Genomic DNA, 25,767 nt, shown 5'->3' with positions numbered 1-25,767 from the left:
AGACAAGGAAATTGAGACTAAATGAGGTTATGTAATTGGTCCAAGGAGTCTCAGTTGTTAAATGGAAGGGTTGGAATCTTAAGCAAGTTCACCTCAGTTCATAACCTTTGTTCTTTATTTCACATCAGGCCACCCTAAGTGTTACTGAAAGATGTAATTAAATTAAAGACAGGGAATCAGATGTGCCTCAAGTGAGCTCCTGCCTACCATATGGAAGGCCCCAGGTTCTATCACCGGTGCCTACTAAAGAAGACAAACAAGAGAGCGAGTTGACTCATCGGGTTGGCGCACCAAGCTGACGCAACAAGAGATACAAGAAGGAAAACAGAGTGAGAGACACAACAATGCAGAGAGTGGAGGTGGCTCAAGTAATTAGGCATGTCCCTCCCACCTGAGAGGCCCCGAACTTGGTTCCCAGTGCCTCCTAAAAGGAATATGAGCATGCGACGAACAGACACAGCAAGTGCAAACAACGAGGGGGTGGGGAGAAATAAATATATCTTAAAAATAAAAATAAAGATGATATTAAAGTAACTCAATGGGAGTGGGTGTAGCTCAGTGGTTTGAGAACCTACTTCCCATGTCTGAGGTCCTGAGTTCAATCCCCAATATCTCCTTAAAAAAAAAACAACAAACCTCAAAGCTCTAAATTTATTGATACTTTATTGAAGTATCAATAAATTTAGTCTCTATATTTGGATTATCCTCATTTATTGCTTTTGCACTCATTTCTTACTTCCTATTATGTCATAGGGGAATGACAGTTACTTCAATTGAGAGATGAAAAAAATAAAGATATAAGTATTTTAAACTAGTCAAGTCAAACAGAAAAGAAAATGTTCAAGTTGGCAGGAATATGGTAAATATGTAAAGAAACTATAAGCAAGTTGGCAACCAAAGGGGTTTGTAAATTCAAGTGATCAACATGGGAAAATACTAAACTTTAGGAATATATCAATGCTATACTTTTGAATGTGTACTGCCTAAAATTTCTGAAAAGAACTCAAGGAGTAAAAGGCAACAGGCAGTCAAATATTACATAATAGATTGCGCCTATTTTATAGGGATAATATTTTACCCGTTGCTTATTTAATTGGGTATCGAGAACCTGTATAAATATCTATTCAAAAGGTGGATATTACATACTCATTTAGTTGTTGCCAATATATTACCTAAAACGAGGAATACTGCTTATTTCCTCCAGAATTTTTTGGAGGAAGGGGGAAAGGATGTAAGAAATCTTTATTTACTTATTTGGAGAAAAGGGATATACAATACCTATCATTTTACCAAATACCTGGATGTTTTCATTTCACATGCACTGCCTATAGTCTTTACAGTAAACCCATATTTCCCCCTTTTATAGTAAGAAGGGAAACTGAGGCAAACACCCAGCTTTACCAATTTGTTTCTCTTCACATGCAGACTGCACCTACAGGCCAAACTAATTCTAGGAAGCTCCTATTCTCTGATGGCTATCTTACGCCATCTGCGTGACACATGGATTCAAAAAGGAGGCAAGGAAAGGATCTCCTAATTCAGTGAGTGGTTCCTGGTTTCTTAAAGACATTATTGACTCTCAGCTAAACAGGCATACGTGGCATTTCAGAACTCTAATAAACCTAATACCTGGGAAACCATCCAACATCCCCATTTTGCAGCACAGACGCCAAAGGCCCAGGCAAGTAATAAGACACGTCCAACGTAACTGCAAGCAAGTGACAAAGCCCAGACCAGGACTCTTTTTCTGTTTCTCTAGCCTGAGCCTGGCTTCCTCCTGCCAGGGAAGATAAGAACATGGAGGAAGCCCTGACTCCATTTCACCATGCCACTCAGCAAAATAGGATAGCAGTCCACATTTTTACACATGAAGCAACGAATATAAAAGTCACCATCATCAAGGCTGCTGCACACCTCACAGTCACACTGGAGTCTGTATACCATGCAGAAGTCCCCAGGGTGGGTGAAGCCCCAGGAAAACTGTCCAGTCCTCCCATCTGCCCTGGGAAAGCCACTGGTCCCTGGGGAAAACGCTGGATGGCAGCCATCATCCCAACACCTGCTTTCTCCAAACATGGTGTATAAAGAGGCAACGTGACCTATATCACCAGCAAAGCACATAAACACCTGAATTCAGGACTGTGGGGAGCTGAACCTAAGGAAAGGCGAGAACCTTGAAATGTGTTTTTTCCACATTCCTCCTCCACGGATCACCCAATTTTTTACAATAGTTCTTCTTTATGGATTTCCTCAATTGAGAGGCAGCACAGCACAGTGAGAACAGAATCTGTTAGGGATCTGAACTTGAGCTGCAAGTGTTTGGGTGTGTCATCTACTCCCTCTAAGCCTCAGTTACACCAACTACAAAATGAGGACTGTAACACCTAAGACACTGGGAAGTGGTGGTACAAGATTTAAAAATCATATGCCTAGTAGCGAAGGGACTATCTGAGAAGGTGCCTGAGAAGTCTGGCCTTTGTGGATGCAGGACCTGCCTGATGTGGGGTGAAGGGGAGTACAAGCTAAGATGATCCCACTTTCCTGAGTGCAAAATTTGGAAGGCAGCTTGTACCTGATTGGAAGCTTAGTCCAAAGTGTACACAGATAATCAATGCAAGTGTGGATATTGATTCTGAAGCCCATCAGAGAAGAAAACCTGATTCAGATGGAAGAAAGTTTTGAGGTCATTCCAGTTTACAAACCCAGGAAAGCAAACTGAATTTGCTCCAGAAATGGGTTAAAGAGAAAAAAGAAGGCTTACAAAAAATGCATCAGCTGGTTCAGACAGACAAGTGATACCAGCAAAGAGTGAGGTCTATGACAGCCAGGGTCTTCTGATTTTCAGTGGGTTGGATCTCTGTGACTGCCTTGATGAAAACTGCTTAGCATGTTTCTATGCTTGTCTTGCTTGTGGTTCTACCAAATGTGGAGCTGAATGTTGCTGTGACCACAAGTGGCTATGTGAACAAACTGAAATAGGAGGAGGAGAAATAATTCATAATAAACATGCTGGGAAATTTGTAGTATCAAACCATGGGGTCTTTTAAAGTTCCTTTCTCTGTTACTAAAATTCTGTGATTCTAAGATATACTCACATTTTAAGCTCGGTTGCTAATGGCAGAGATTGGAAAACCACCGTGACATGCACTGATGTACTTTCGGATTGATGCTTTAAGATTCATTATTTGATGTAAACTAAGATAGGTTATGGCTCAGCTGTTAGCTTTTAGTCCATATGGGTCAATGTAAACAAGTAAAGGCAGTCCTTGATTTGCATGGTTCCAATAAGCACAGATTTCAGTTACCACAGTTTAGTTAAATAATACCAATTCCCTGACAACACAGTTCAAATTTCAGTTACTAATGTATATTAACTGTAAGTAATTTTGCACAAAGTACAGAATTCCCTACTAGTTCTTTAGTCCTCAAATCACTACATAAATAACAGATGAGATGTGCATCATGATCAGCGACCAGTCACGTCACTTTTTTGAAATTCTGCCAGTGATTGATCACCTGGCATCTGTTATTCAGCTCATGCCGATAGCAAAGTGTGCAGTTTTGTTGTCTCCTTGTCATCCACCTGACAGTTTTCAAAAGTGGACATCGCACAGAGAATACTGGTGAAATGAAGGTGAAAGTACAGTAAAGAAATGAAAAGGAAAAACACTGAAAGTGAAGTTGATTTAAAAAATGGAGTTAGAGAAAAAATGACTGATCATGGAAATGTTGGCACTGCTGCCTTTGGAGAGTCTAGACATGCAGCCAGAATAACTTAGTGAAGGCAAACTTATCGACATAAATGAGGAAAGCAGTTGTGATGAAAGAATGAATGTGTCCCAGAAAAAGTGGCGCTGGCAAAAAACTTCACATTAAAGGAACTCTCAGAGATATTTCACAACATTAAAAGTGCAAGGGATAATATGTTGGAAATTGATCCAAACTTGAGTATGACAGTTCGCCAAGGTACAGGAAAGATGCTCACTCAATACCATGTTATTTGATAAAAAGAATGCAAGCGTTCAAACTAATTTTGATTAAATTTTTGCAATAAATAAAACACTTTAATTCACATTTCTAGTGTTTTAAATTACAGTATACTAAATAGGTTTTATGAACTTTTTTCACTTTCTTTTACATTTATAACTGCTTGAGCAGAGTTTTTAATATTGTCACAAAAATTTTTAAAGGTCACAGAACAATCATAATTCTTCCCGGTGATTATTAAGATTGCTTTGCTTGGCCATTTTTATGGCTCCATACTATCATGCAAAGCAAGGACTGTCTGTAGTTGAGAAAAATGTCTGACTTGAGAGAAAATTAATTTTGATACAATTGAGTGGTTAAGTTCTAAAAACTGTTCCGGAAATAAGTGCTAATATACATTTTTTTCTTCCCCCCATTTACTCCTCAAATAAAAAAAACAAACGTTTTAAAAAAAAAAATCACATGCCTTTGTGTGTGTGAAAGAGAAATGAATGGAAGACTCAATCAATGGGAGCTATTATTATTATTACCATTCTACATGTGCTTCTCCCCACTTTCCTCATACAATTGATTATTGCTAACTCAATGTCATTTCTAAAAACACATAATCTCTCATTAACGAAAACCAGGAGAAGGGTTTTGGAAAAAGCCCATTAAAGAAGCAATTATTTTTCATCCACATCTTCATAAAAATGCTTTTCACCCAGTGCAAGCTATGATATTCAAGCCATTGTTCAAGCAAAATTACTAGCCCTTCACAAGGCTGGTTTAGAGCCTTTGACATACCTTTTAAAGCCTTTCCCAGCCTTTTCCACAATGTAAAAAAGAACAGTCGGATGTCCAGACTGCATTGAACAGACCCCATGGAGAGCCTTTAACACTATTATTCACTGATTTTATAACCCAAAGAAAGTAACATAGAGGGTTATCTGCTAGTCCCAAAGCCAAATAAATATCAGTATTGACTTTTTGTTTTGCGAAATCATATTCTATCAGGTATGTTCAGTTTCCACCTATCATTCACCAATTTTCATTAAATTCCGAGACAATTAAAATATTTCATTTGACATTTTCTGCCAAACAATGTAATTTCTGAAAACAGCCCAACTCCCGTTCCCAGTGAAAGTATGTAGTATTAAAAAGAAATTTTAAAACATTCCACTTCTTCAAGAAATAAGCTACAGGTCAAAAAGAAAGTGTGGGGGCAAGGAGAGGGGGGACCTATTGAATTAAAGGAACCAAGAGATAATCAACCAAGTGAATTGTGTGGACCTTATCTGGAGTCTGGTGCAAATGAATGGTGGAAAGATTTCTCAATGAGATAAAGAAATGTAAACAGTGGCCAGAATGCTGATGATATTAGGGAATTTGGGTCATTTTTAGGTGTAATAATGTAGTTATATATATATTTTTAAAAGGAGTTTGTAATAATGTAGTTATTTTTTAAAAAATCTTTTAGAGATTTATGGATGAAAGCATATGAGATCTGGGATCTGCTTCAGAATAGCCTGGGTGGGGGAGAGCAGGGAGTTTATATTCCTACTGAAACAAGACTGGCTGCAAGCTGAAAAAAGCTGAAATTCAGTAACGGTGCAAGACGGTTCACTACACTATTCTCTCCAGTTTCATCAACTTCGTAAACTGTCCGTGTTTTTTAAAAAAGGTGAAAAGTGAATAAAACTTCATATAATAAAAGGAAACCAAAAAAGCATTCTGGACCATCACTACTGCATCAGGATAAAAACAGGAGTGTGGGGACAGGTGTGCCTGTGGGTACATTTACTGAGAAGGCTAACTTGAATAGTACATCTCATTCAAAGAGCTCTTAAAATAAAAAACGAAGTTCTAACAAACGTCATTTAAACTAACACTAGCTGATTTGAATAACAGAAATCCAAAAGTCATTAAATCTCACCTTTTTCAAAGCACAAGCCTTTATAACTTTCTCGTAGCGTTCCTTTTCATATTTCTTCCCAAATAAAATATTGCTTCTCACAGTTCCGGAAAACACCCAGGGCTGCTGAGACACATAGGCGATTCTTCCTTGCACACTGACGAGCCCCTGACTCGGGGGCAGCTCCCCCAGCACAGCACTCAACAGTGATGACTGGGACAGATTGGAAACAAACACATGTCCAGTGAAAAGACAGAAGAAACACGCTGTCATGTCATTCAACCTCCCCCAGTTACATGCTTGAGAAACAGTGTAATCCTTTCATTTGAAATGGGGTATATGACAGCTCTGGACATAACAATAAAAAAAATTGAAGATAACAGTACTGATCAACGTAAACTAATGTTTTATGAGGAATATTAACAAAATTGAGTATAACAATCTACTCAAAAGCTCACCCCAAATGAAATGACATAATAAATTAAAATTAATTAAGAATATCTATAGCAACACAGCCCAGGGTGATGTATATTTGATACGTCTATTTAATGCAGTTTTCCTATATTTAGCTATCCTCTGCTAAACAAAATATTTGCTCCTGAAAAGTTATGCATCAATCATATATCCAGCAAACTAGGAAAGATTAATATTTAAAGAGCCTCCAAAGTGACTCATGCTTCTGCACAGCAAACATCCACTGTAAAGAAATAATTACCCTCTCATTTATACATCCTGTGTTTAGGTTGATATGTTTTGTTGTTTTAGAATGCACGAGAGTAACATAGCATGCACATATTTCCATCAAATTTTCTACAACATATGATGTGATGTGGCTGTGCATATAATTATCAGAGTGTTTATAACACAACCGAAATCGTCTTCGGGTTGCATATATGATCACCCCAGAACCTAGGAGCTTCTAGAGAGCAAAGGGAACTGGATCTTGTTTGTATTTGTGTCTTTTGCTCCGAGCACAGTGCCACTTAGTGGATACTTCTTAAATGTATGTTAACATTAGCTGGATAAATCATGTGAGGAAATGTTTACAGCTTTTCAGAAGAGCCTTTACAATCTCCAGACCTCCTATAGAGTCTAGGGTCTGCTCTGATGAAAAAAGGTCCCCACTTTCTCAGTCATTCCATTTCCAAACAGTGATCCCCCAAAGGATCTCCATCACTGAGGTGTCTAACTTCTAGATAAGCATTTCCCAATTATGCAACCTGAAGCACCAAGAAGGAAAATACAATATGCATTACCCAGATTTATTTGGCCATGTTACCTTCTTGCAAAAAATGCTCCATCGTACATTTTAGGAAATGCCATTCTGGATATATGCAATTCAAAATTGTGTTACAAAGAGCTTTGGGCTCAATTCCAAGAATTTAATATGGGAGGCAGTGTTGCATCAAGCTGTCAAAAGGCATTTTTAACTTACCTTTCCAGCTCCCACAGGTCCAATCACAGCTAATAATTCACCAGGCCTGACAGTAAAGGAAAGGCCTTGTAAGGTTGGGGTTTCTGATGCCTGTGAATTAAAGTTTATAAAAACATGCCTATTAGAATAACATAACATTAACTTACGTCAAAAAATGGAGAAAATAACAAAACAGTCATCATCAATATATTAAAATAACCCAGATCTTTTTTCCTATTTTAAGATACAGTTTTCTGGAGTCCTTTTAACGCATTCATATTTCTTTGTGAAGTCTGAAGAAGCATTCCAGCCACTTTAGTGCCCTACAAAACCCCATTATTCTTTTACCAGATCCACACAGGAATATTGCTCTAGATAGCTATAGAATTTAAGTAGTAAAAAATGGCAAGGTAAACTTGAAATGACAAATTATTGGTGCAAACTAACTTATTCAAACAATATTCTTAAGAAGAATACTCAGTACGGGAAGTTTTAATTAATCAACAAGCTTTCATTGTGAGCCTTGGCTTTTAATCCTCTATTCAATAACCTCCACAAGGTGGCAGCATAGGAACATGGCATGCCCTGCCTGTTCTGGACAATTTGAAATCGGGTCTCATCACTCAATTATCACTTGTTAATGAATGAACTTCAGTAATACCCAGAGAATACGAAAGCACTTTACATTGTACAGTTACTCTTGGCAAATAAATTTCTGCAAATGGTTGTCAATGCCATAACCAGAGCTCAAATTTAACAACTATATATAGGAATTTTATTCCTATTTATAGGAATAAAGAAATTAAGTATGGTATCATGCCTCAATTTTATGCTGGTAATATACATTACCTATACTGGCTAACAAGGACAGCAAAGCTCTTATACTGTAATACTTGAGGTTACATGCTACAGCATACAACCTAACACAAAGGGAGAAGAAGGACAAAGGGCTTATTAGGATAATCAGAAATCATTCTCCTGCATTATCTATATATTCTACAAAGAAGATTTAAAGGCTTACATGGAATTTTAGGTTTTTTCTCAATTACTGAGCATTTGACAAGAAAATGATAAAAAAGCTAAAGTTCTATCATGTTTTTATATATGTTATGTCAAGAAAACTATCAGTAACTGCTAATGCTTTAAAAAAAATTCCATTTTATAGTTTCTTGATTCAATTTAATGGTTTCAGATACCAAATCAAATTAACTTGGTTGGATTGAAGTGCATACTAGGGGGTGAGGGGAGAATTTAGTGGAGCATGATGGACCAAAATGAGGTTTCCTTTTGCCATTCAGGCAATGACAATCAATACTCTGAATTACCTAGCTTTTAAGCAAAAGTCAGATGGTGTAAATAAGTAGAAGGATGGCTTTAAATTGCGAGTACAGAACCTCAATAGTAGTATTTGGCAGCTATAAGAACTTCTATTCAGGAAGTGTATGTGGCTCAAGCAACTGGCCTCCTGTCTACCATAAGGAGGGTCCCAGGGTCGGTTCCCAGGGCCTCCTGGTAAGAAGCAAGCTGTTGTGGTATGGAGAGCTGGTGCAACAAGATGAACACAACAAAAAGAGACACCAGAGAGACACAATAGGCCAGGGAGCTGAGGTGGATTGGGCAATTGAGTGCCTCTCTCTCACACCAGAAGGTCCCAGGAGTTCCTGGTGCCTCCTAAAAAGAATTTGAGAAGAGAAGACAAGCAGACACAGAAAAACATACAGCAAATGGACACAGAGAACATGCAGTGAGCATAAAGTGGGGGGGGGGGAGGGGAGGGTTTGAGGGATAAGTAAATAAATAAGTAAATCTTAAAAAAAAAAAAAAGCAAAAAACTTCTGTTCATACCCACATACCAAAACTATCAGAAGGAATTTGATAGGAACTGTTGAAAGTAAACTAAAAAGAGTTGCTTTTGGGGGATAAATTTGAATGAGTTATATTTCCCTATGACCTCAATCTCTATTTCCCATGGGCCGTAACAAGTGTTACCCAAATTAGTTGAGAAGCAGGTTCGTTCATCTCCAGAATTCAGTCTTAACCACACGTGTCCAGTGGCTGAGAATTTGCCAAATTCATGTGAGTCTCAAACCTCTTTTAAAGGGAATCTCTTAATGGGCTAGTGTTCTGCAAAGCACACTTTCAGAAATGTTATTCTGTATTATAGAAAATGATCAAGAGTGAATCAAAGGCACTGAACTGTAGAAAAGGAGTCTTCAAAAATGAATCTGGAGTATCTGAAAGGCAAAGAAATATAACACATCTGCTGTTGGGCAGAAGAGCTCTGCAATATGGAAGTCTGAGATGCAGAGGAAAGAGGTCAGGGATGAACCAAACCCACAGATAATCTATTGATGCTTATTTTGGTCAGCTGAGCTAACCCTTCCCACAACAGGAACAATTCTGAACTTTCTTAACATGATCCAGACTCTTTCTGTATCTAGAGTGGGCACCTGCACCTGTGATAAGTGAAATGCCTTAAAGACCGAAAGCAGGACAGGAGAAATAAAAAGGACTAGATAATCTTCAAACTGAAAATAATTTTGCTAGAAATAACTTCAACTGATTATAAAAATGGGCTGCATACTAAAACCATCAATTTTTTTTACTCACAATTAACCTAGCCCCAGACTTTATAGGAATTATGCCTTAGTTATGACTACAAAATAATATGCCAGGTGCAAAAATGAGTTTCCCAGTATCATATCTCAGTGTCTTGTTAGGGGCCAGATGGGTAGGTTCCTTCTCTTAAGCAGACGGCAGCATGGGGCACTACTTCAATGTACCAGAAGGCAGCATCCAATAGCTTGGGGGTGCTAAGGCCCCTCCCCTCCAGGTTAAAGCAGCTCTGCAGGTCCCCAACAAGTCCAATGGATGCAACAAGTACTGACTGAGCACAACTGTTCTTGGCTCTGGGGACCCAGCAGTGAACGAAACAGACAAAATCCCTGCCCCAGGGAGCTTCAGAGGTTTCCCCAAGACCAAAACTTGTCAGCTTACAGATTGAGACCAATCCCACTCATTTAATGAGACCCAGGTTGGTGAAAAGATGTTCCCCCCAAACACCCCCACCTGACCATCAAAGCAGAGCTCAATGAGGTTGTGTCTTTCAAACTGCCAGACCAGTATGTTTGTCATCTTACCTCAACCTCTCTCCAAAATCCCCAACTGTCTATAGTTCACCCCACCCAAGGACTCTTTCATGCATTTACTAACCAGACCTGAATTAATTATCTCCTAGGATGGGTCATAATCATTCCACAGACAAGGCCAAGGAAACAGAATGGGGTGTTCTATACAACAATGCAAGCTGCAGAGAAGTCTAATAACGTGGTATTAAATTCTTGGAAAAAGAACAAACAGCTCATTTTACAGTGTTGCAGAGAGTTTGGTTCAAAGAGATTTAGTCATACAAAGTATGTGTCAGCTAGCTCAAGGCTTCATTTAACTCAATAGCATTCACATGGGATACTCTTCTCTAATGGAACTTTAATGTTGTTTCTATAAATCCTTAAGAGTTTATTACTATGGAAATCACTAAAAAGAGGAAATCTGTTTTACAACAGGGAGAAGTTGTTAGGTTAGTTAATGCATCACGTGTGAGTACCCATGTACAAAAAGGTACAATGGGGAACTGGACTTGGCCTAACGGATAGAACGTCTGTCTACCACATGGGAGGTCCACGGTTCAAACCCAGAACCTCCTTGACCCGTGTGGAGCTGGCCCACACGCAGTGCTGATGCGCACAAGGAGTGCCGTGCCATGCAGGGGTGTCCCCCGCGTAGGGGAGCCCCACACACAAGGAGTGTGCCCAGTAAGTAGAGCTGCCCAGCGCGAAGAAAGTGCAGCCTGCCCAGGAGTGACGCCGCACACATGGAGAGCTGATGCAGCAAGATAACACAACAAAGAGAGACACAGATTCCCATGCCGCTGACAAGAACAGACGTGGACACAGAAGAACACACAACAAATGGACACAGAGAGAAGACAACTGGGCGGGGGGGGTAGGGGAGAGAAAGAAATAAAAAAATAAATCTTTAAAAAAAAATAAAGAAAGGTACAATGATGTGGCTTTATACATTTGGGGACTTACTATTATTTTGTTGGAGAGATGGCCGGAGTTAAATCAGAATTAAGCAAATATGATGCAGGTAGCATAGCTGGAGCCCTCCCCCTGGGGTCCCGACTCCTGCAGCAAATGGGTTCCTGGGTGCTGCTCCCACAAGGCCCTCTGGCAGCCCCCTCCTCCCCATGTCCCTCTAGCCCTAGGGGTGGAAGCAGCTTCCTGTCATTGCAAACAACCAGTGTTTAGCCTTTTGGCTCTTTCTTTTTTTTTTTTTGCTTTCAGACTTTGTCCCTAATTTTCTGCATTAAATTCCCCCTCCCAAGCTGCATGGCATGGGTTCTGGTTTCTCAGACTGATGCAGGAGGATTTGTGCAGAGGGCCACAGAATCAGCAAGCACAGCACTCGAGTTGTGGTTAAAGAGGGTGGCATTTTGTTCACAAATTGGAGAACTTCTTGAGAGCGGTCTCTGTTGTTTCTCTCATTTGCCTAATGTCATAAATAAACCAAGTGTTGGAAAAGTTTTGTTGCCTAGCCTGTTCTACCCGTAAGTTTGCCACACCGTGAAATTCTTGAACTGGGAATCCCTGGAGCTTACTCTGCCAGCCTGCTGCCTCCTCCCTGGCCTTGGCTGTCAATAACGTAGGATGTCCAGAGGGCTGGGAACATGAGAACCCCCACCCTGAAGCAGAAATCCAAACCACAGGCTCTCCTCAATATATCATAAGATGATCTGATCACCTTAAGGTAACAATATACACTGAATCCTCCAAGCTTCTCACCTGTAACAATTCATAAGGTTCTTATGAATTAAGAACCCATTCTCCCAGCATTTAAATACTGCACATCTAGTCTACTTCTGTAAATTCAAATGTGACAAATGCCCAAACTTATATACATTAATTTCAACACAAAGTCACATTTTGAAAGTTTTTTTTAAAAACGAAGTAGAGAACTTCACAAATAACTTTTTCTAACTTTTTATTTAATCCCTATTAATTGAAAATCTCATTCTAGACTTTGAAAATGCTTATAATACACTTTCAGTAAGTGGGCAAGTCATATTTTAAACCATGTGCAAAACCTCAAAATTCTATATTAAATCAATGTCATCAGTTGTCTTTGAGCAGCGATGATCTCATAAGACTTGTTACCTTATCCCAAAATGCAGTGAAATCTTCCACATGCACTGTTGTTTTATCATCTGCTGATAGCTGAGTGTTTTGCTGTGATATCTCATCAAGTAACAGGAAATTCTAAAAAAAAAAAAAAAAAGAAAAACAGATAGAACAGCATAAACAAATGCACAAACAAAAGTAAGTGCTGTCATGGAATTTGCAATATAAAATTTTTATACAGCTACATATCAGTTTATACAATATATTTACCTTATAAAGTATTGGTTCACATCACAATGGAGAGGCAGAGCTGAGGTAGTAGAGGTAGGGAAGGCGCAAAAGGGAGAGAAGGAAGGGGAACGGGGGCGAGAGTGCGAGGGCAGAGGAAGAGTCATGGTCAAGGTGTGGTGTGGGGCAGCCCGCACCTGGCCCCTGTGCACGCTGGTGCGTGTGTGTCAGTGCCATCGACCAGGTAGCCACCTGAATGAACAGGAATCTCCTCTCCGGCACACCATCCCAGTGAGGCATTGTTAATACAGGGAAAAGCTGACAAGACTTGTCACAGCTGGGACCCAGCAGAGACCTTGGCTGAGAAACCCCACCCAGAAACCCCCTGAGGGAAGGCTGCTACTAAGAACAAGGCTGGAAAGACCCTGGCCAAAGGTCCCCCTTGGAACTCTTTCTGGGGTCAAGGAGAGGCCCCAGATGATGCCAAACAGGCCTCCCCATTGGTCCCAGATAACCCCAAACAAAACATTTCATCATGGGCCCCCTGAGAGCTAGCCGGTGGGTAATCAATCAGAACAGCAAACAGCTGGGGCTTCTTCCCCAACACTAGGAAAGGGGACGGTGGAGAACGGCCTTAAAGAAAGCCCTCAACTCCAAATGCTCTCTCTTTGCCAAGAGGAGCGCACAGCCATATCCTGGGTATGTACTTCTCTTCTCTTCTCTCATTTCTCAATAAATTCTCTTACTGGCCTAACTAAACTGGTTTGCTCTTAAATTCTTTTATGTGACATAGAGAAGAACCTAGAGGAATCCAGCATCCCCCAACTTCACCAGGACTTGCCCTGCAGGAACAGGCTACAGCAGTGTAAGGAACAAATTAAATCAGGGCAGCCTGGGGTAGAGGATTATCTGCTTCAAGTCGTACCATAAAGCACCTAAAAGGGGAAGATGTGTCACAGAGAAAGAACTAAGGGATATCAGGAAAACAATGGGTGAAAAACAAGAGCATCTCAATAAGGAGTCAGAAATTTTAAAAAGGAACCAAACAGAAACTCTGGAGTTGAAGACCACAATAACTGAAATGAAAAAGTCCCTAAAGAGTTTCAACAGCATATCAGAGCTGGCAGAACAATCAGTGAACCCAGACAAAGGAACTGAAATGATTCAAGCTGAGGATCAGAAAGAAGAAAAACAACCGAAAAAGGGAACAGAGCCTAAAAGACCTGGAGGACATCATCAAGCATCCCAACACTTTTATGGGAATTCCAGAAGAAAGAGAGAAAGAGACAAAAAGAATACTCAAAGAAATAGCGGCAAAAAACTTCCCCAATTTAATGAGAGATGAATATGCACATTAAAGAATGCCAACAAACCCCAAACTGGATAAACTTGAAGAAAACCATGCCCAGACAGGGAACACGTTCTGAATACTACCAGAGAAAAGGCAACGTGTTACATGTAGGGGTGTCCCCCAAAAAGATTAAGTGCTGATTTCTCATCAGAAAACTTTATAGGTAAGAAGGAAGTGGGAAGAAATATTTAAAGTACTGAAAGAAAACAATTGCCAACCAAATATTTTATTTTTATTTTTTTCAAATTTATCATGTCTTTTTTTTTTTAAGATTTATTTATTTATTTCTCTCCCCTCCCCCCCACCCCAGTTGTCTGTTCTCTGTGTCTTTTTGCTGCGTGTTCTTCTTTGTCCACTTCTATTGTTGTCAGCGGCACGGGAATCTGTGTTTCTTTCTGTTGTGTCATCTTGTTGTGTCGGCTCTCTGCGTGTGCGGTGCCATTCCTTGGCAGGCTGCACTTTCTTTCGCACTGGGCGGCTCTCCTTACGGGGTGCACTCCTTGCACGTGGGGCTCCCCTATGCAGGGGACACCCCTGCGTGGCAGGGCACTCCTTGAGCACATCAGCACTGCACATGGGCCAGCTCCACACGGGGTCAAGGAGGCCCGGGGCTTGAACCGTGGACCTCCTATGTGGTAGACGGACGCCCTAACCACTGGGCCAAGTCCGCTTCCCTGCCAACCAAATATTTTAAATCCAGCAACACTTTCTTTTAAAAATGAAGGAGAGACACAGTCCAGATAAACAAAAGCTGAGGGAGTTGAACACCACTAGACCTGCCTACAAGCAATGTTAAAGGGAGTTCTTCAGATTGAAAGGAAAGAACAGCAGACAGCAGATAGAAGCAGCACAAAGAAATAAAGACCTCTGGTAAAGGCAACCAGTACTAATGTATTATTTATTTAGGAATGCCAGTACTAATGTATTATTTATTTTTCAACATGTAATTCCACTTTATACTTCTTACAGGACAGAAAATGCAAATGCATAAAAAGTTATGATAAACTTATGTCTTTGGGCATGCAGCATATAAAGATATAATTTTTAACAAGTACAATAAAAGGGTGGGGGGACAGAGAAGTATAAGAAGTGTGTATGTGCAATTGAAGTTAACCTGGTATCAAATCAAACTGAATTGTTACAGATTTAGGATGTTAAATTTAAGTGCAAGGTAATTATAAAGAAAATATATGAAAAATAGGTACAGAAAGAAATGAGAAGGAATTCAAACCAGTACAATATAAAAAATAAAATAAACATGACATTAGGTGTTAACAGAAGAACTGATAGACAAAATGGTATGAGATGTACAAAGACCAATTAGCAAAACGGCATGAAAAAGTCCTAAATTATTAAGTTATTTTAAATGTAAATTAATTAAACATTCCAGTTAAAAGGCGGAGAATGGATAAAAAAAGCAAGACTGAACTATAGGCTGTTTACATGAGACTCACCTTAAACTCAGACACAAGCAGGTTGAATATGAAAAGATGGGGGGGAAATACCATCCAAACAGTAAACAAAAGAAAGCAGAGGGAGCTATATTATCATCAATTCAAATAGAGCTTAGGGGACCTTCCAGGAAAATGGCAGACTAAAAAGACGGGACTCTCTTCTCCTCCAGAAAAACAGGCTGAAATAGCCTAGAAAAAGATCTTCTAGGGTTTAGGGTCCAGGTGAAGGCTAGACACTGCCCAGACGAGAGAGTGACAAAGGAGGGGAATCGTCAGCAACAGAACTGAGATTCAAAACCAGCGGCGGCTGCTGGCACCTCCCCCACGCCAAAGACACTTTGGAAAACCCAGGCCTCTGGGCCTGCAGCTATAGACAAAGGGGGCTCCAGGGATCCACCACCCCAGGAAAGGGCAGAAAGAGGAGCACAGCCGAAGGCTGACTCAGCTTTTGACCCACACACTTGGTCTGCTGTGTCCCAGAAGCCCCTCCAGGCCAGGGGGGTGGGCAGGGCATGCCACTGTTTGCCTTGGGAGCCAGCAAGGGGGAAAATATATACGACCCTCCCAGTCTCCTTCTCTACTAACCAGGACTGATTGTTGAGGACACAGAGGGGAGTGGAAATACTTCCTACCCTGGAAAAGGGAGGGTGCTGGCGAAAAGGCTGGAGAACCATCTCTGAGAAAGTTTGAATTACAATGCTCTTAGCCTCCAGGCAGGAACCCCTAACCCACTGATCCTGTCTGTGTTGTCTCAAACACACTCCAACCAGACATCGAACTGAGAGGGTTGCCAAAAAGTGTCATGTGCTGGAAGACCAAGGAAGTGCACATGAGAAATTTAAAGTAAATAAGTAAGAGAGGTTTTTTCCAGCCTTTATAGCCTCCCTCCCAAGGTCCTAGGAAGTGGGTCTGCAACCCATTACTAGGTCCAGAGCCCAGTTTTGAGCAACTAGTAGGGACAATTCCTAGTGATCCAGGTTGAGTCAAGAATCAAAAAGCAGTGTTAACATATAGCCTCCTGCCTCTAAATCCCTATGAAAAAGAGAGGAATTGAGCATCTGAGTAAATTCACTGTACTAATCAGATGCCTAGGCATCAGCAAAAAATTATGAGTCATATTATGAAAATGGAAGACATAGCCCAAGAAAAGGAATATATCAAAGCCCCAGAAGAGACACAGGATTTGAGACAACTATTCAATGAGATGCACACCACTTTCCAAAATCAGATTAGTGAGTTGAAAGATAATATGGCTAAAAGAGATAAATGACATCAAGAAGACATTGAGTAAACACAAAGAATTTGAAAACCTGAATAGAAAAGTAACAGAGCTTATGGGAATGAAAGACACAATAGATGAGATTAAAAACACATTAGAGGCATATAACAGGAGACTCAAAATGATAGAAGAAAGAATAAGGGATACCAAAGATAAAATAACTGAAAATGAAGGGAGAAAAGAGCAGAAAAAATTGAGCAGGGGCTCAGACAGTTGAATAACAACATTAAACACAACAATATACATTATCATGGGAGTTCCAGAAGAAAAAAAGAAGGGAAAGGGACAGAAAGAATATTTGAAGAACTAATAGCAGAAAATTTCCCAACTCTCACAAAAGAAATGAACTTACATGTACAAGAAGTACACCGTATGCCAATCAGAATACATCCGAATAGACCTACTCCAAGACACATACTACTCAGAATGTCAAATGTCAAAGATAAAGAGAAAATTCTGAGAGCAGCAAGGGAGAAGCAAACCACCACATACAAGCTACACCCAGTAAGACTTAGTGTGGATTTCTCTTCAGAAACCAAGAAGGCAAAAAGACAGTGGTATGATATAATTAGGATACTAAAAGAGAAAAACTGCCAGCTGAGAATTCTTTATTCAGCAAAATTGTCCTTCAAATATGAAGGTGAGTATAAAATATTCACAAAGAGAAACTAAGAGAGTTCTTAAAAAATAATCCACCATTGCAGGAAATGTTAAAGGAAGCCCTTAAAGAGAGAGACAGGAGAGAGAGGTCTGGAGGAGAGTGAAAAAGAAAGAACAGCAGAAAGGATAACCAAAAGAGTAAAAAGACAGACAAAAATATATTACACATGAAAACCAAAGTAGAAAATGATGGAACATTAATATCACCGAATGTGAATGGATTACATTGCCCTATCAAAAGATATAAGCCAACAGAATGGATAAAAATCATGAGCCATCCATATGCTGCCTACAAGAGTGAAAGGTTGGAAAAACATATTCCATGCAAATAGTAATAACCAAAGAAGAGCAGGGGTGGCTATACTAATATCAGACAAAACAGACCTTAAATGCAAAAAAGTTATAAGAAGGCCATTATAAATTAATAAAAGGGTCAATCCACTACAAAGATTTAACAGTCGTAAATATCTATGCACCTAAGCAGGGTGCCTCCAAAATACATGAGACAAACTCTGCCAAGTCTGAAGGGAGAAACAGACATCTCTACAGTAATCACTGGAGACTTCAACACCCCACTCACATCATTAGATAGAACAACTGGACAGAAGGAAACAGAGAACTTGAAAAACATGATAAACGCATTAGACCTAACAGACATTTACAGAACACTGCATTCAAATTCAGCAGGGTATACGTTCTTCTCAAGTGCCTATGGATCTTTCTCCAGGATAGATCATGTTAGGACACAATGCAACTCTCTATAAATGTAAACAGACTGAAATTATACAAAGGACCTTCTCTGATCATAATGGAATGAAACTGGAAATCAATAAGAGACAGGAAAAAGGTAAATTCGCAAATGTGTGGAGGCTAAACAACACACTTCTGAAAAATCAGTGGGTCAAAGAAGAAATTGCAAGTGTAATCAGTAAATATATTGAGACAAATGAAAACAAAAATACAACTTATCAAAACTTATGGGACACAGCGAAGACAGTCTTGAGATGGAAATTTATAGCCCCAAACACCTATATTAAAAAAGAAGAGAGAAGTGCTGCGGACTGAAAATGAATGCCAGGGGACTTGGACCTCAGCTAAAGGACAGCATTTTGTTTACTGAACTTTTAGCAAGTGGCCCTTCTGAAAGTCGAGTTCTTCTTCAGGGAGGTTTTCCTTGTGTGAAAAATGAACTTTTGCCCAGTCATCCTTTTGAATTATCAGAAAAGAATTTCTACCTCAACCAAGATAAAATGAATTTTTTCACCCTGAGAAACATCCAAGATTTGTTTGCTCCACTAAAATTAAAGATGGAATTTGAGGCAGTGCAGCAGGCTCAGCAGCTTCCAAGCTTAAATCTTTCACTGGATATCCTGAGGGGTAATGAGGAGACTATCACATTTGAAAATATTCTTAATAATTCATCAAAAGTGAAACAGTGGGAGAACAACACTTAATGGTTGAGTATAAACTTGGTTTATTGTAATATAGTTGTGCTGTTAATGAAGATAGAGTGACTGCCCCTTGTTTATAGTTGTCTTACTATAATTTGATGAACACATTGAAAGTATTGGCACGTGAGAATTTCTGTCTAAGTTCTATCAGTGGTTGTTTGAAATTATTTGGTACTCTGGTTTATGGCCATGATGTGACAATTCAAAACGTGAAAGGGAGATAATTTTTACACTAATTTATATGAAAACAGTTGCCTTCTATAATTTTTAAAAAATCATTGGTAATGAACATGATAAATTTGTCTGTAGGTTCCAATTAAACCCATTTTCTAGATATTCCATAAATTTAATTTTGAATAGCCATTATCAGTTTTTGAGTATACAACCTTCATACTAGCATCTTTCCTAATAATTATTTGTAATTGACTTCACTGGCAACTTCAAATTAAGAACAAAATAAGATGTTTATACTTTATCCTGTTTCAGTATCATCCATTAATACTTACAAGAATATTCGCTTTATTGATACTATTTTAACAATTCTTTGATTCCTTTCAGGTTGAAAACTATAAGTTAAGAGATTTTTATTTTGATCCTGTCTTTAAAGTGAAAAAAAGTAAATAAAATAACTAGATGTTAAAATAAAAAAAGAGCTAACTCAAAAGATTTAACTGAACAACTATAGAAACTAGAAAAAACAGCAAACCAATCCCAAAGCAAGCAGAAGGAAAGAAATAATAAAAATTAGAGAAGTAAGTGAAATTGAGAAAAAAATTAGAGAAAAATCAACAAAACCCAAAGCTGGTTCTCTAAGAAGATCAATAAAATTGACAAATCCCAAGCTAGACTAAAAAAGAAAAACAGAGAGAAGATGCAAATAAATACAATCAGAAATGAAAGGGGGGGGGAGTTACAAGTGACCCCACAGAAACAAAAAAAGGATAAGAGGATATTATGAGAAACTGTATATCAACAAACTAGACAACCTAGATAAAATGGGAAAATTCCTAGAAATGCATAAACAACCTACACTGACGCTACAAGAAATACAAGAACAAACCAAACAAACTTGAAGAGATTGAATCTGTCATCAAAACTCTCCCAACAAAGTAAAGTCCAGGACCAGAGAGAGGGCTTGACAGGTGAAGTCTATCAAGTATTCTGAAAAGAATTAACACCAATCCTGTTTAAACTCTTTCAAAAAACTGAAGGAGGGAAAATTACCCAAAATCTTTATGGAGACAACATCACCCTAATACCAAAGCCAGATAAAGATACTTACAAGAAAAGTAAATTATAGACCAGTCTCTCTAGTGAACACAGATGTAAAAATTCTCAACAAAATATATGCAAAAGGCTCCAACAGCATATCAAAAGACTTACACATCATGACCAAGTGGGATTTATTCCTGGTATGCAAGGCTGGTTCAACGTAAGAAAATTAATCAATATAATACACCACATTAACAAACTGAAGGAAAAAAACATGATTATTTCAATCAACACAAAAAGGCATTCGACAAAATTCAGCATCCTTTTTTGATAGGAATGGAAGGAAAATTCCGCAATATGATAAAAGACATATACAAAAAGCTCCCAGCCAACATCATACTCTAAGATTGGGAACAAGATAAGAATGTCCAGTGGCACCATTTTTATTCAACATTGTACTAGAAGTTTTAGCTAGGGCAATTAGACAAGAAAAAAAAATTAAAGGTATCCAAATAGGAAAAGAGGAAGTAAAACTTTCACTATTTGTAGATGACACGATCCTGTATTTAGAAAATTCTGAAGTATCCACAACAAAGCTACCTGAGCTAATAAATGAGTTAAGCAAAGTAGAAGAATACAATATCAACATGCAAAAATCAGTAATGCTTTTGTACACTAGTACTGAAAATAGTTTAAGTCACAAACTTTTAGAAGGGACAAATAAGGTCACTATACACCAATAAAGGGATCAGTTCAACAAGACATAACAATTATAAATATATATGCAACTAACAGCAGAACCCCAAAATATATGAAGCAAATATTGACTGATTTGAAGGGAGAAACAGATGCCTCTACATTAATAGTACACTCAACACACCACTTTCGATAATGAATAGAATATCTAGACAGAGGATCAATATGGAATTAGAAGGAAGCGGATTTGGCCCAATGGATAGGGCATCCGCCTACCACATGGGAGGTCCACGATTCAAACCCCGGGCCTCCGTGCCCTGTGTGGAGCTGGCCCATGTGCAGTGCTGATGTGCACAAGGAGCGCCATGCCACGCAGGGGTGTCCCCCGTGTAGGGGCGCCCCATGCGCAAGGAGTGTGCCCCATAAGGAGAGCCACCCAGCGTGAAAGAAAGTGCAGCCTATGAAAGAACGGTGAAGCACACATAGAGAGCTGACTCAACAAGATGACGCAACAAAAAAATAAAGAAACACAGATTCCTGGTGCCGCTGATAAGGATAGAAGCGGTCACAGAAGAATGCATAGTGAATGGACACAGAGAGCAAACAACTAGGCAGGGAAGGAGAGAGAAATAAATAAATCTGTAAAAAAATATATATGGAATTAGAAGACATGAATGATACTATAAACCACCTAGTAGGAGGCATATAAAGAACACTTTATTCAACAGTGGCAGAATACACATTCCTCTCTGGCATGCATGGCTCATTCTCCAGAGTAAACCAAATGTTAGGTCATAAAACAATTCTCAGTGCATTCAAAAATATTGCAATCATAATGTGTATCCTCTCTAACCATAATCAAATGAAACTAGAAATGAATGACAGGGAAAACTGAAGAATTCACAAATATGTTGTAATTAAACAGAGGCCTCTAAAAACAACCAATGGGTAAAAGAAGAAATCACGAGGGAAATTAGAAAACATATTGACGCACATGAAAATGAAAATTACAACATACCAAATCTTAGGGTATGCAGCAAAGGCAAGGCTGAGAGGGAAATTTATACCTCAAAATGCTTATCTTAAAAATTAAGAAAGATCTCAAATCAAAGATTTGGAAGACCTAGTAAAAGAAGGGCAGACTAAACCCAAAGCAATCAGAAGGAAAGAGATAACAAAAATTCGAATGGAGATGAATTAGAGAACAGAGAAAAATCAACAAAACCAAAAGTTGGTCCTTTGAAAAGATCAATAAAACATTTAGCTAGACTGATTTAAAAAAAAAAAAAGACATAACTAATATTAGAAATAAGGGGGGGAGCTATTATTACTAACACCATGGAAATAAAAAGAGATACTATGAACAACTGTACAACAAATTAGTCCAGATGAAATGGATGAATTCCTAGAACAAAAAAATGTCCTACATTGATTCAAGAAGAAATAGGAGATCTCAACAAACCAAGAACAAGTAAAGAGACTGAATCAGATATCAAAAACCTTCCAATAAATAAAAGTCCAGGACGAGATGGCTTCACTGGTGAATTTTACCAAGCATTCCAAGAAGAATTACCAGCAATCCTGCTCAAACTATTCAAAAAAAACTGAGGGAGAGGGCACACTCATTAATTTATTCTATGAGACCAACATCAAAAGTCCTGTAAGAGGAGAAATTACAAACCAATATCTCTTATGAATATGGATGCAAAAATCCTCAACAGAATACTAGCTAACAGAATCCAACAGCACATTAAAAGAATTATATACTGCGATCCAGTGGGATTGATCCCAGGTATGCAAGGGTGGTTCAACTTAGGAAAGTCAATTTATGTAATACACCACATTAATAGAACAAAGGGAAAGGGGGAAAAAAACCCAATTAACATCACCCCAATTGACAAAATCCAACCCCCTTCTGGATAAAAACATTTCGAAAACTCCCTCAACATGCATATAGGAAAAAAACCCACTGCTAACATCATACTCAATGGTGAAAAACTGAATGCTTTTCCTCTAAGATCAGGAACAAGCCAAGGATGCCTATTGTTACCACTGTTGCTCAACATTGTACTAGACCAATTAGGCAAGGAAAAAAAACATCCAAATTGGAGTGGATGATGTAAAATTTTCCCTATTTGCACAAGACCCTACAAAGAGAGAATACCAGGATTGTGGGAAGATGGCGACAGACTGACAGACAGGGCTGAATGCTCTCACAAAAACAACAGAGAAAGAACCAAAAGCTGTCCAGGGGACCAACTTTGGAGGTCAGCAGATGAGAATAGTGCTACACAACTCCCAGGAGGTCAAGGAACAGAAAGACAAAGAAGCCAAAAAAACAAAAGTGAAGTACCAAGCCTCCGCAGCAGCCGGGAAGGGCTCTGCTCCCCCATCCCCAAGATATTAAGCTGGGGTAAAACCTGTCTCACTGTGGTGATGTCCCCATCAGCTGTTTCAAAGGAAAAGGAAGGGGAGGTAGGGGTGCTTTCCTTCAGTGAATTCGGCCAGCAGTGCCCACTTTCAATCTCCAATCTGGAGATTCAACACAGGAGCACAAGAAGGCCAGAATGAAACACCTCCATGGAAAGGTGCATTGAATAGCACCGTTTTATGGCCAGTGTGGAAATGGCATGGACAAGAACTGCTCATGCTCTCTGTATCTGCACCCCATAGTGAGTCCCTGGTCCGATTTTGAAAACTTAAACTGGGCTATTTTAAAGACTGAGAATAAGCTGAACCAAATGTCAAAGAAGAGCTGTGGGGGAAAAAAAAATAGGCAAGAGAGAGAAATAAGTCATCAGAGTAAATACATCAACATATTCAAATTCCTAGACATCAGCAAAAAATTACATGTCATACTAGGAAACAGAAGAGATGGCCCAGACAGAAGAACAAATTGAATACCCTAAAGAGACATAGGATTTAAGACAATTCATCAGTGCTAATCACACAACTCTCCTAAATGACTTCAAAGAATTTAAAGAAAATATGACTAAAGAAATAAAGGATATTAAGAAGATACTGGAGGGAAGTGGACCTGGCCCAGTGGATAGGGTGTCCATCTACCACATGGGAGGTCCACGGTTCAAACCTGGGGCCTCCTTGACCCGTGTGGAGCTGGCCCACGTGCAGTGCTGATGTGTGCAAAGAGTGCCGCGCCACGCAGGGGTGTCCCCCCCATAGGGGAGCCCCAAGCACAAGGAGTGCACCCCATAAGGAGAGCTGCCCAGCACAAAAGAAATTTCAGCCTGCCCAGGAATGGCACCACACACACGAGAGCTGACGCAGCAAAATGATGCAACAAAAAGAAACACAGATCCCCATGCCGCTGACAACAACAGAAACAAACAAAAAGAAGAACATGCAGCAAATGGACACAGAGAACAGACAACCGGGGTGAGGGGGAAGGGGAGGGAGAGAAATAAATAAGAAGATACTGGAAGAGCATAAAGAACAACTTGAAAGACTGTAAAGAAAAGTAACAGATCTTATAGGATTGAAAGACACAATGAATGAGATTAAAAATACATTAGAGGGAAACGGACTTTGGCCCAGTGGTTAGGGCGTCCGTCTACCATATGGGAGGTCCGCAGTTCAAGCCCCGGGCCTTCTTGACCCGTGTGGAGCTGGCCCAGGCGCAGGGCTGATGCGCGCAAGGAGTGCCGTGCCACACAGGGGTGTCCCCTGCGTGGGGGAGCCCCATGCGCAAGGAGTGTACCCATAAGGAGAGCCGCCCAGCGTGAAGGAGGGAGCAGCCTGCCCAGGAATGGCGCCGCCCACACTTCCCGTGCCGCTGACGACAACAGAAGTGGACAAAGAAACAAGACGCAGCAAATAGACACCAAGAACAGACAACCAGGGGAGGGGGGGGAATTAAATAAATAAATAAATCTTAAAAAAAAAAAAACATTAGAGGTTTTTGAATGTAACATTAAAAAAATAAAGACAAAAAAAAAACAGAGGGGGAAACGGCTGTGGCTCTATCAGATGAGTCCCTGTCTACCATACGGGAGGCCCTTGGTTTGCGTTTTGGGGTCTCCTTGTGAAGGGAGGCTTGCCCGCATGCCGCGGAGCACCACTCGGCCCACAAGCGCCGCAGAGTGCTGCCCAGCATGCAGACGCAATGAAAAGAAGGGAGACAAGCAACAACACAGAAGAACCCGCAGTGAATGGACACAGAGAGCAGACAGCAAGCAAGCCACCAGGAGGGAAGGGAAAATAAAAGAAATAAATACAGACACAGATGAACGTACAATGAATGGACAGAGAGCAGACAGCACACAAAAAGCCATTGGGGGGGATGAAAAATAACTAGAGACACATAAGAGCAGATTTTAAATGCTTGAAGACAAAATTAGTAATTTCGAGGACATAATAACTGAACTGGAAAAGATAGGTGAACAGAAAGAGAACATAAAAAATGGAACATAGACTCAGGGAAGTGAATGACAACGCAAAACGCACAAACAATTTGTATTATTGTTGTCCCAGAAAGAGAAGACAATGGAAAAGGGGCAGAAAGAATATTTGAGGAAATAATGACTAAGTAAACTTCCCAACCCTTATGAAGGACATAAATATCAATATCCAAGAAGGACAACACACCCCAAACAGAATAAATCTGAATAGATGTACCCCGAGACACCTACTATTCAGAATGACAAATATCAGAGATAAAGAGAAGATTCTGAAAGCAGCAAGAGAAAAGTAAAGCATCACATACAAGGGAACCTTGATAAGATTAAGTGCCGATTTCTCATCAGAAACCATGGAGGGAAAAAGAAAGTGATATGATGTATTTAAGGTATTAAAAGAGAAAAATCCCCAGCCAAGAATTCTGTATCCGGCAAAGTTGTCCTTCAGAAATGATGGTGAGTTCAAAGCCTTCACAGACAAACAAAAACCGATAGAATATGTTACCAAAAGATGAGCTTTGCAAGAGATAGTAAAGGGGGTGCTGC

At 39.6% G+C, this 25,767-nt stretch overlaps 1 protein-coding gene and 1 pseudogene across 2 annotated transcripts in view; one reads left to right on the top strand and one right to left on the bottom strand.

Moving 5' to 3' along the window:
• The window catches only part of ABCC4 (ATP binding cassette subfamily C member 4 (PEL blood group)), a 292,359-nt gene that overhangs the window by 155,566 nt on the left and 111,026 nt on the right, over positions 1 to 25,767 (bottom strand). For both annotated transcript variants that reach the window (XM_058276501.1, XM_058276502.1), the window contains 3 exons: positions 12,512 to 12,613; positions 7,317 to 7,406; positions 5,903 to 6,094 (listed from right to left, as the gene is read on the bottom strand). In XM_058276501.1, coding sequence (XP_058132484.1) covers positions 5,903 to 6,094; positions 7,317 to 7,406; positions 12,512 to 12,613 — 384 coding nt within the window. The remainder of the gene's footprint in view (positions 1 to 5,902; positions 6,095 to 7,316; positions 7,407 to 12,511; positions 12,614 to 25,767) is intronic.
• On the top strand, positions 1,798 to 3,047 carry LOC139436587 (ARL14 effector protein pseudogene; annotated as a pseudogene).

This window comes from Dasypus novemcinctus, chromosome 15, assembly GCF_030445035.2.
Source record: "Dasypus novemcinctus isolate mDasNov1 chromosome 15, mDasNov1.1.hap2, whole genome shotgun sequence".
Classification (NCBI taxonomy): Eukaryota; Metazoa; Chordata; class Mammalia; order Cingulata; family Dasypodidae; genus Dasypus; species Dasypus novemcinctus.
The sequence above is the reverse complement of the archived record's forward strand: the minus strand, read 5'-3'. Positions and strand labels throughout refer to the sequence as shown.